This window comes from Gnatocerus cornutus, chromosome 1, assembly GCF_029298725.1.
Source record: "Gnatocerus cornutus isolate USDA-ARS CGAHR chromosome 1, icGnaCorn1.1, whole genome shotgun sequence".
Classification (NCBI taxonomy): Eukaryota; Metazoa; Arthropoda; class Insecta; order Coleoptera; family Tenebrionidae; genus Gnatocerus; species Gnatocerus cornutus.
Window position 1 is genome coordinate 19,726,103 of NC_142233.1, and position 11,800 is coordinate 19,737,902.

The 11,800-nt window shown below is 35.7% G+C and overlaps 1 protein-coding gene across 1 annotated transcript in view; it reads right to left on the reverse strand.

The window, feature by feature from the left end:
- The window catches only part of Ser (protein serrate), an 87,299-nt gene extending 75,707 nt beyond the window's left edge, over positions 1-11,592 (reverse strand). Inside the window, exons 1-2 of the mRNA XM_088049825.1 lie at positions 11,406-11,592; positions 456-752 (exon numbers count right to left, since the gene is read on the reverse strand). Of these exons, the coding sequence (XP_087905951.1) occupies positions 456-752; positions 11,406-11,495 (387 nt within the window). The 5' untranslated portion in view covers positions 11,496-11,592. The remainder of the gene's footprint in view (positions 1-455; positions 753-11,405) is intronic.
- Between the last annotated feature and the right edge of the window lie 208 nt (positions 11,593-11,800).

The following is an 11,800-nucleotide window of genomic DNA, read 5'->3' on the forward strand; positions in this document are numbered from 1 at the left end:
TTCGCATAAGTGGTTAAACAGTCATTGTCGCCACCACAAGTCACAGACAATCAACAAAGGTTAGCTAGACTCAAAACTTTCATGAAACTATTCGCAGTATTAACAAATAGAAATTTGGTTACAATTAAGACATCTTGACTTGAAAAGGTAAATTGTATTGTTTGATTGTTAAATTTTTAGGAGAAATCATAATTCCAAAAATTAATCGTGGAGGTGTCATGGACCAAGTCAAATCTTTTAACGCACATTACTCCTGAAAGCGAGTCTTTTATCTAATTATCATGGTGGTTTACCAAATAACCCGGCGGATTCCATCTCGATTAGTTCTACTTCTATTATTCCGAACGCGGCCATCAAAGACCGGCATCACACAATTCCGAGTCCGATTTGTCGTTTTTAGAGTAACAAAGGCAGCAAAGTCAACGACTCAGTAAAGCATTATAAATACAACTTACCGTCCATCTGAAGGTAAATGGCAAGACGAGTTTTCCCCTTTCGGGATCGGCAAGCGTGAAGGAATCGCGTCCCAGCACCACGCTAGAGGTGTTCCCGAAGGAGCACGACCCCGTGCTGGTAACGTTGCTCTGGTACTCCTTCAGGCACAGCCTGAAGAAAGTGTTGCAGGACGTCGAGCACCGTCCAGTGACGGGAGATCGCGCACCACCTCCACAGCACTCCCCGTTGGAAAGTTCCCCTCTAGAGTTCGCCATCTCCAGAACTTGCAGTTCAAAGAAACCAGAGCCATGCGCGCACTGAAACAAAAACCACAAAAAACAACAGTCAGACCGAATTCAACAAGAAAAACCTTAAAGTTTATTAAAAGACAAAGTCGATGAACTTGGATTCAAGTTAAAGCGCGACAAATCCGCTACATTTCGTTACGTTTTTCACACTTTTAACAAAGTGAATTAATCAGGGAGAATCAAACCGTGCAAAACAATAACTTGTAATGACCGTTAAATCGAAAATAAAGACCCAGACGAAGTTGTCAGCCACTTAAAATGTTCAATGGTCCAAGACATCGGCGTCTCCAAGTCATCAAGAGCGCCGCTTTGTCAACTGTAACCGTTTTTTCAGACGACGAGACCACACAATAATTGGAACCGAAAAAAAAGGCCACGGTCACGACCAAAATACAAGCGATATCGAAAATCGAGCCGAAATTTCGTTTTCTCGAAAGCTTTGTGCCAAACATAGGCATACAAAACTATCTTTACATCTATCAGAAAGGTGCAGCATCGGGACGTGTCATCTTACAGTGGGTCACACTAAATCCCACTATTAAAACAAGGAAAAGTTAAAACACATTTCAAAAACAGAAAGCTGAGATGTACATTTCCTCTAAAAGTGTTCATAAATAAAAACAAATTTGAAGTTCGCCGATTTAACCCACAGGTGTCTGAAAAATTAAACGTCTAACGCGACAAGTTTTTTGCATTACATGGTTTCATCTTCAGCGTTATGTAAATTTCCGTTAAGAAATGAGCACCTCCTACATTCTATCGTCTCACTTTCCAATTTCCGATGTTTGACACTCTTCGATTGGGCATTCTTCATATAAAAAATCAGCTTTTCCTCTTAATTGAAAACGTATTGCTTAATATGGGTCATTTGACTTTCAAATTATGTTATCACTTTTAAATTAGACGTAACACATTAGTATACGCCGCTGAAAGCATTCTGGAATCAAATCCTAAATTATTTGATCAAATGTGTTGAAAATGTCCCTCGAAGCTTGTTTATCCACAACGATCGTAAATCAGAAAGCACCACGGGTTAAAAGTAGCCAACGATCTAAATCTGCAAAAAGCCACTTTTCATATGCCCATAAATTCATTCCACGCCTATAAATTGAAAATAGCAAATTCCAACCCTCGTTTTCTGCTTATTAACCGCTCCTTATGCGATTTACGACTTTCGCACAACTTTAACGTGAACATTTCGCCAATTTAAATAAACTTTTCAAATTTAAAATTCAAATCTATTGAAATGAGGATGATTCGCAACTTTGTGGAAATTATGCATTCGATGCAATTTAATGGTACAAAAATTGTGTTAAGATGGGCGGTGCACTAATCGTAATTATGGTTCATTATGAAGATTGTTTTATTAGAAATTAAAAAGTCGTTTGCAATTAAAATTCAGTTGGGGTCTAATTACATCTCATTATTCCAAGAACTTTTTTTCAAGTAGACAATCTAAACTTATAGTTACTTCAAATTAGAGGCGTCTGATTTGAATCTCATTTGTGCAAAAATGCATTTTCATTATTTCGTCAAGAGTATTGTTTAGGAATTTGAAATGGCATGAACGTGCCCCTTGGAATTCTTCCGTTCTTGTGGAGCTTTAAACTCGAAAATCTCGGAAATGCTTGGAACAATGACCGACGACACTGAGCCATTTCCTTGCGCAACTAATAACTCCACAAGAGCACTTTATCCTACAATCCAACAATAACAATAATAAGCTACTACCTATAATAAGTGGAGCTTGTATGCGAGTTGTAACCATTAATAACAGAAACGCGAACTGGCTTACCATCAGGCTTAGCGCGGTTCAAAAACACGGTTCAAAACCGTTTTATTGCCCACTCATTTTATTCCAGCCAATTATATCGACATGAGATTTAATAATACATTGATTATGCTCAACGACTTTACCGATGCCTGAGAACCGACCTGCGATGGTGTTCTTCGTTCCATCACGTCAACGAAGGAAGAGGAGCATAGACCGATTTCCTGTTTTGCGAAATGAATCCGTGGATGTTCTGTACTTTCTATGAATATCCTGGATGCTAATCGGGTATGGCAAACGAGTAGATCAGACTGTTATCTCTTGTCGGATCTACTCGAGGTCCATTGTTTCATTCGCACTGAATCAGGATGAACATTCTTCGTGGCAAGTTTGTTGCGCATCAATGGCTTGTTCTTGACGGGGTCTTTTGTCATTTCTAACATAGCATAAATGAACAATACAACAGCTAATAGTTAATAGAAAACTAGCCATTTTTCTCTCTTCATTTTCGTATCAGCTTCCGACCCGCTATTTTAAAAGATTACATACTTGCCCAGACCAGTAAAACGGTTTTGTCATCACCTATTAAATTACCTCACAACTCTTTTTTTCTTAATCTGTCTGAGTGGGTGCACATTTCATGACTGTACATTAATCTCATCGGGTTTATTTCAGCGCGATTCGCTTACAAAGCAAAAAAGTAATCGCTTAGCTTTCAACTTTTGTACAATTTTTTGATCTTGCGGCAACGCTTTGAACCAAACACTCCAATCACAGTCGTAAATGTTTTATGAACCAATGAATATATGAAGAGGAAAAGTAATTTATAAACGATCGTTTTAAATTCCGAGAATCGTGACAACCTTCGACACACAAAAAGAGTTTTTTACGAGATAAAAATACCTATTTTCGGTATAAAATCTGCATTTTATATGCAAATGCTGCGGGCTTACAGGTGTTGTTTCGTAGAAGCCGGTACACGAAGATTTGGCTTCAGGGGGCTGTTATTACAATTTGCGGAGATTGGCCAGTCGCAATTTCAGAACAATGTCCATAACGGGGCCATATTTTTAATAAAGGAAATAATTTAAAATTCAAGGAACCTGGCAAACAATTCAAATAAACGAGAGTTTAAAGACAGACAATAGTCAGAATAAAAAAAGCAATCAGAAAAGAGAGCGTTCAATCCACCAACTCCACTTTTAAGAAATATCGTAAAACTTATGTTTTGTAAGCTATGAATTCTTCTGGTGAAACAGATTTATGTTACGACGAAACTTCCAAGAACCCTCTATTAAAAGAGTCCAAAAAATGTAAAATCTGATTTTAATGCTGCAATGGAATTTTTAAGAATGGCTTGTTCAGAAGTTTGTTTTATTTCTTGCACGCCCACGCAAGGGACTTGAAATTAACGAGAGTTTGAGAGGGAAAAATTCAAATTATAGAGTGTTGGCAGGGAAAAACTTGATTTTACTTCAAATTAATGAAAGGGCCAAAACACATTGAAAATTTTCATTTTATCGAGATAAATCAAGGGGTATTTTTCGCGAAACTTAAAAACAGTTTAAAAATATTTTCGAAGAAGAATGAAAATGCTAAATTTACATGTATCGCACATAATCTGCCTAACCGAGCCGGTTAATGGATGAACATCGATTCAGCTTGTTTATTGAGCCATGAGAAAATGAAATAATTCCAGGAGATTAAAAATCGTGACGTCTCGATTACCCCTTGCTCCGCAGGAATAAGAAGAGCAATTTTCTAGGAGAGTTGCTAAAAAAACAACTTAATAACTTAACAATGTCTAAACATCATTTAAGTTTTTAGCTCCTTTTAATAAAAGGATTTGAAAGCATTATGTTGAGATGGTTTTTGGTTGTTTTTTCCTCCACACCGTCTCGCTTGACGGATCCAGCCAGCGATTTTATACAGTCTTGGTCGGAGCCTCATGCACGCAATCTTCATCCAGCTGTGTTTGTACACTCAATAATAAACGGCCGGCAAACTGGATTTTGAATAAATACTGAGACCAATATGACCTTCATATGGGTGACGAAGAACCGAATGACCGCAAACCAAACACGACAAGTCCAAGTTTCTGGTCTTCGAGAACATCAGAAGAGTATCATGGGCAACAAAGGAGCGATCGCTTTCATGAGATTGGGTTTCCTGCAGGCTCAACTTATTAGCCGGCTTCAGGTTACAGGTTTACATGATGATAGACACCACGAGACAAAAAATCCGCTCAGGTGTGCGACAAAACGGAAACCGAACTGAGGTTTTCCGGCCTGGAAAGAAAGGCTTCTCGATTTTTCTTTTTTCCTTGTTCCGGGAATTTGAACTGAAGTACCAGACTACAGTCATGTCGACACTAATTAGAACATTCTCCATGCCCCGTGGAGCATTGTTTCATTAAATCATTTTCTATTAAGTAATGCAATATGAGCAAATATTGAAAATGTTCGACGAGAACTTGTTATGAACAGGAATTAAATAGGTACCTGTTGAAGAAAATAATGAGAATAAGTCAAGGCTGTAAGTTACAGTTTTATTGTTGGATGTCTAAAGACCACATACATGCATTATAATTAGATATTTAAATAAATAGTACTCGAAGTAATAGTGAAAACTCCAATTATGGGTTTACTATCTACATGCGAAAACCACACGGTGTCTAAATTGCCAATTATTTATTATTATTTTATTAAAACATAAGTGAAAGATACTATTATGTAATTAATTTCTATAGAAAGCACGCATTTGCAACAGTAATGAAATTGCTAAGATGTTCGCCAATTTAAGTTTATTTAAATAACAAATTAATTCAATTTAATTAGAACTAACAATGACAACTAAAAAATAAAGTTATTTCAATTTAGGAAAAACTGGAGATCTTGAAATTAATCAGAATTTCGTATCATGCAGCAAATCACCTTTATGACTATGAATTTTTTATCTCCCACTGTATCAGTAATAATAATAATAATAATCGCTCTGATGATGGTAGCATTGCTATCGAAACGCGCGTCAACATTCTTTGACGAAATTTGGTGCTTGGGAACAAATTGTAATAAAGAAACAAAAATTTAACCAAGTCGAACCAAATGCATCCAAAATCGACCACTTCCAAAAGAACAAACAAAAGATTTTTAATTAAGATTGCAATCTCGAGTTCTTATTTCTAATTTACGCTTTCTTATTTCATCTTTCCATTATTTTTCAGTTCGATTTCTATTATCATCTGTTGTGTTTATCAAAAGTAACAGGTAGACAAAAATTAAATCAAGCGAAAAGTTTGTAAATGTAAATATAAAATTCGGTTTCTGATAAATATTAAAAAAAAATTAAATCATGTCACGGAAACAATTAGGTAAATACTTGCAAACCACTAATTATTACAGGTAGAAGACTAACATAATTTACATTTTTAAAATTCAAATGAGGTAATTTTTAAACATGTAAGTGCATACTATCTTCGAAATTTACGTAATTTGAATTTAAAAGTCATAATGATTCTATTATCTTAAACAATAATCTAAATTATTCCGCAAAAAAAGAAGCATAATGTGATAAATTCTTCTTAAAATTTTATGTCTGTATAAAATATGATTGCACTTTGAAAATTGGTGTTTATGAGTGGCAGAGTATACTTTTTTGAACTCGTTCCACAAACGCATAACGCCAATGATCTGGCAATTAATTTCGTTATCGCAACACACGATTCAGTGTCCATTGCACATGCAAGTCGCGAACAAGTTTCCAGCCTCATAATAACCGTAATAATCTGAAAATTATGCATAATAATGAGCCGTCAATATTTTCCAAAAGCAGCGCTAATTTAAACCATCACACAAAATTACCTCAGTTCAGCCCATGCCATATCTCTTACCATCGCACAGTGGGCGTTAGATTTATGACAGAACCGTACCGGCAGGGGTCCTGTTTACGATTATTGCAAATTGAAGCGGCCAAATCCGCTCTTTGAAAAAAATCGCGAATAAGTATATTTAGTCTTCCAACATTTCATTCGTCAAAATTAAGTCGTATCGGAGTTCCTGAAAAGGCACGACACCGGACCAGCAGGACCGAATATGGCAGGAGGATAATTGACACAAACATAATTTTCCTTAATTTGTCGTATTCGGTATTAAATTTTCGGATCGACGATTAGTATGCGCTTCGGTTACGACCAATAAAAAAACTATAAAGTCCAATTGAATAATAGCGGTGATTAACTGGTTATTGGTACACTATTAATTAAATTAATTACCGGCAATTAAAGGCGCTCAGCTTCACCTAATTGGTTATTACTAATTTTTAATTAAGAATATTAACAATGTCGAAGACTTGTGGATAATCTAAATGATTGCCACGCGAAAATCGTGTTCTTTACTTTGAAACAATGTTAATTCCGAGATGTAAAAAATAAATCAGTTGAAATTTCTGTGTTTAACTAACGAGTTTCCGTTCCCGCCTTCATTATGCTTCAGAATAATTCATCAATTTCGCACATGTTTATCAAGTTTCTCACTTTTACTCCTTAAGAACCGGAAGTTGAGTATTGTCCCAACCAAGAAATAAACTCAGGTAAGTCATACAGAACGTGACTGTTATAAATGACCGTTTGAATCGCATTCGTGTTAAGTTGAATTACGATAAGCCGTGTTAGTGTCCCGAAAACTAAACAATAGTCCATTTAGAATCAGAGCCATGTCTGTTAAGTTTTCCGTAATTGTATGTTAATTCACTTAATTAAATTAAATTATAATTAAGATTGTTCGCGCTCGACTTAATTGCATGAAAAAGTGACATGATTTTGCGTCAGATGTCAGAGATAAAGGCATAGGGATAATTCAGGCGTTTATACATAATTGCGCCAGATAAGAATAAAGTGTTAATTATGTGCGATTCAGTTCCCTTGTGCAGTTATTATGATAAATACAGTAACAGCGCGTGGGAAATTGTCATATCAGAAAATTTGTCGAGAATAAATATTTACAATAGAGTTGATATGGTGGTAAAATAACTTCGTCGAAATATCCTTGTATAAAATTGATAACAGACAAGATTTCCCATAAAATTCAAAACAGAACTAGACGAGAAAAACCTGCCACAAATATTGTCATAACTCTATGAAATGAGTACATTTGTGTTTGAGCAAAAGCCATTAAAAAAGCCACCATATTTAGTCGTAAAACACTGCAAATCAATCACTTCTAAAAGACATCGCTCACGTACAGCTTGATAAACACCATCTCAGTAAATATAACCTATATTTGTTTAGATGTTCCGACAGAGTTGAAAAAAACTAAAATCAACATTAATACATTAACTGGATTCGACATGTGGAATATTAATTACGAACGTTAATTTATTGCCAAAATGTTACCAATAAATCGCCCAAGTAAGAAGCGTGATAAAGGCTCGTAAATTGGAACAAGAAAATGAAGAATTACCCACTGTGATAAATACGAAGCTTGTTAAATCATAACTGCACAGACGACAGAAATTTAGTAATTATTTCAGGCAAGCATGCTTGTACAGGAAGGAAGATGATGAGAAGAAACCTTTAAGACTTCCAGGTCCCATGCCCACACTTATTCTAATTAAAATGACTTATTTCAAAATATAGAAATGCAGACACGCAGTTTGGTGATTCTAGAATAAAAAAAAAAATTCCTTTTGGGTCAATAACGTGCGCTTGGTAGAAACTTCTATGGCTGTAATTTATTTAAAATCAATCGAAAAAACTGAAACCGCTTCTTGAGAATAGCACACATCGTGAAATTGTGCAATAAGATAAACTACGTCTATTTATCATATGTTACACTTTAACGCTGTAACTTATTGCAAGTGTGATTGTGTTTCGTGCACTTCAACACTTTTACCTATAAATTATGAGTATTGTGATATTTTTGTACGTTCACCACTATTAGGACTCAACAATAAAAAACAATCTGTTCTTTTAAAGAATCAATTAATTTCAAGTTAAAATTTACAAAGAACTAAAGGAAGAATTTTCAGAGAAAATAACCTCCTCCAATGACAAGCGTTGAGGATAAATGTCAAACGTCAAACAAGATCCATCAACTTCACTCTAAAATGTAGCAAACTACGAATGTCAAGGCAAAATTTCCAGTGATTAACATTCTCAATTAAAAGTCGCCACTTAATTCCAATTCAGCGTGTGAAGACAGCCTAGCCTTTACCATGTTGAATCTTTTCTCCGAAATTGTAACTTTTGGTTCTCGTAAGCCAGACATGATTCTCAAATAAAAACTTTTTATTCCACCCACGACAAAAGCGTTAAATCGAATACACGAGTTCCCATTTGTTTCCAAAATTACCACGAATTGCAATTAATATTCTTCGAGCGGTTTCCGTCACCCATTTCATCGCGTCCTTGAATGATTTCAACATTTTGAATGCTAAAGTTAACATTCAGTGACCTTTAGCACCGATCTGGATCATTAAAGGTGTATATTAAATATTCTGAAGATAACAATAAAAGTCTAGCGTTTAAATCACTGCCAGGAAGACAAACATGGAAAGATGTGTGAGAATTTGGAGCTCTTTAAAAAATATGCAGAAGAGGAAGCCATAAAATTCCGGTGTATCAGGGCAACACCGAAAGGAAAGTAAAAGGATGGTGTTTGTTACATAAACAATAAAGATAAGGGGGCACTCTTCTGTAAAGCTACTACACGATAAGAATGAGCAACTTAATTATCCTACGCTCATTAATAAGCAATTATTGTGAATTATGCGAAGATTTCACGTCGAGTTTTAACGGGTTATTGTAAGCATTCACTACCTGCAATTAGGTTAATTCATTTCCTACTAAATTCTATTTTTAGAGATCTTCCTCGGTTTCGGAGTGTTGCTTAAAGTGGGTCAATTCCGTAAGCAATCATTGGATGAGAACTGCATTAACTATCACTTAAACTTGCAATTATTCATGGAATTAACGCATTAAGCCAAACGGAAATCAACAACAAGGAAACCAGTATGAACTTTTGATGAGGTACATATTTCACAACATGTTGCAACAAATTAATAGTTCCACAACACCTTTTCTGGAGACAACAGCAAAATTTCAACGTAAATCTTCAGAAAACACCACGAACCAATTAAGAAAACCAACTGAAATGTCCCCATAAAAATACTTCAAATTTTAATAATCCCACACTAAATTAATTGGACTATTCACCTCCGCCTCTGAGAATTGTGCAACCGACGGTCATTAATTAAAGAAACAAACTAATCGGCAATGTTTGGGTTTCGTAGACGCCACTAAATTAGCACCACGGCGAATCTGCCGATAAGAATTCCCCTAAAACAAACACTCATTCGGCTGTTTCAGCAGAAAAGTCATAAAATTACACCACGTTCTGTAGGCAAAGTTATCCTTTTCCTCTCTTGGAAAACCTGTCCAGGCTACCACTCAGCAGAGTGTCTAAAGATGGAAGGCAAAGATAAACAACTTTAAAAACTACTATAGAACCATCAGGACGTATACAAAAACACATTAATCTCGACGGAAGATCTCGGACGGCTTTTGACGAATGTCATTTGTTTATTGTCACACGGGGCTGTTGATAGGGGTGCTAGTGGGGTAGTGAGACCGAGATCATAATATTTGGTGTAATAGAACGATGTTATCTTGATTTCTATAGCGATTTAGAGCAAGGGAACTGGACTGATAAACCGGAAGATTCAGGTAAAATAAATCACTTTGTTCCCTCGTGCTAATAGAAGAAAAAAAAAATCTCTCATAACTGCTCAAAAACTGTTTTTCGGGACATAAATTAAATGGCAGAAATACTGGAATCTTTTAATTCATAAATATGTTGTCGATTTTAACCTTAACACAGTGAAGAAATTATGATTGCGCGTTTACTCATATAGAAATTGGATAGTTAAACGGTCAAACCATATTAAATTGTGTTATTTACGGATAATCCAAGTTAATTGCTCAAAAACAAAATCACTGAACTATTATAATATGATCTGACCTCGTCTTGTATTTATTCTTCTTTTAAAATTTTACAAACTGAAGTCTGCAATATTTAAAATAAAAAATAATTGTTTGTTCGTGTACTTACTTGTAATTTATTTTTTTGGTGTCTTGAACAGATATTTTGTAAACAGAAATAATCTAATTCTCATCGTTGATACCGACCAATATGTTAATCAAATATTTTTATTTACATAACACAAATCAAGATTAACGAATAAAAACCAATATTTATGCTTCTGCCAATGAATAAATCTTATTACTATACCCAATTTTTAATAAGAAAATTTATAAGTTCTGTTTCCTGTCTCCAGTAATTATAAACTCTATTAATAAATTTGTAAAAAAAACTACTTAAATCTCATACAAATCATGAATTATTGACCTAATTCAAATATAGAGCTTTTAATGAAAAACTTGAAAAAAATCCAAATTGTTTCTGCATCTGTCTCGATTTTGCCATTAATTAACCAGGCTCCGGTTTTTTAAACTCAGAAAATTAAATTTATTACTAATATTTTTGAATGACCATTTGCGGTCCGGTTAAGAAACAATTATTTCAGTCCTTTTTGTAGTTTCCAGTTTTAATTTCCTTTTCGCCGGTACTACCATTGTAATTTAGTCAAATCACTTTTTCTAAGGCCAATTTTCACTTCCAGGAAGGCGACCGCCTCCACCATAACACGCCGGACAACTTCATCACAAATTAACATTCTCCCATCGATAATACCGCTGATGGATGTGTGGAATTTAATTGGTATTATCATGATTATAGGTCTAACAAAGCTAATAACGCCAATAAAACTTCACTTTGGCGCAAACGAAGCGTGAGAACTAAACACACAACCCTTTTCATATTTCACCCTTCAATTACCTGTAGCAAGTTGAGTAGCAGAAGAAAGAACTGTAATAAATATCCATGGGTCATGCTCCTACACAATAATCGCCACATGACACTGCACATAATCACAGCAAATAGCCCACATCGAGCTAAATCCTCCCCAACTCGTTTTCCCGAAAAAGCTCATCCACTGTTTCGTTCGCGAGGTCGCAGAGCTTGAAAAGACGCGTACAAGACAACGGCCGGTGTACTACTGAAGAGTCGCGCAGCCGCAGGCAGCCCCCTGCCTCTCGGGCACAGCATCCTGGCGTGGACCAATGGGCGAAAGCCTTCTTTGTGCCCCGGACGCGCTGTTTTGGCGCCGCAGGGCAACAACTTGTTGAATGTTGGATGGAGGAGCCGAAGAGATGGTTGTTGGAGCTATGCGA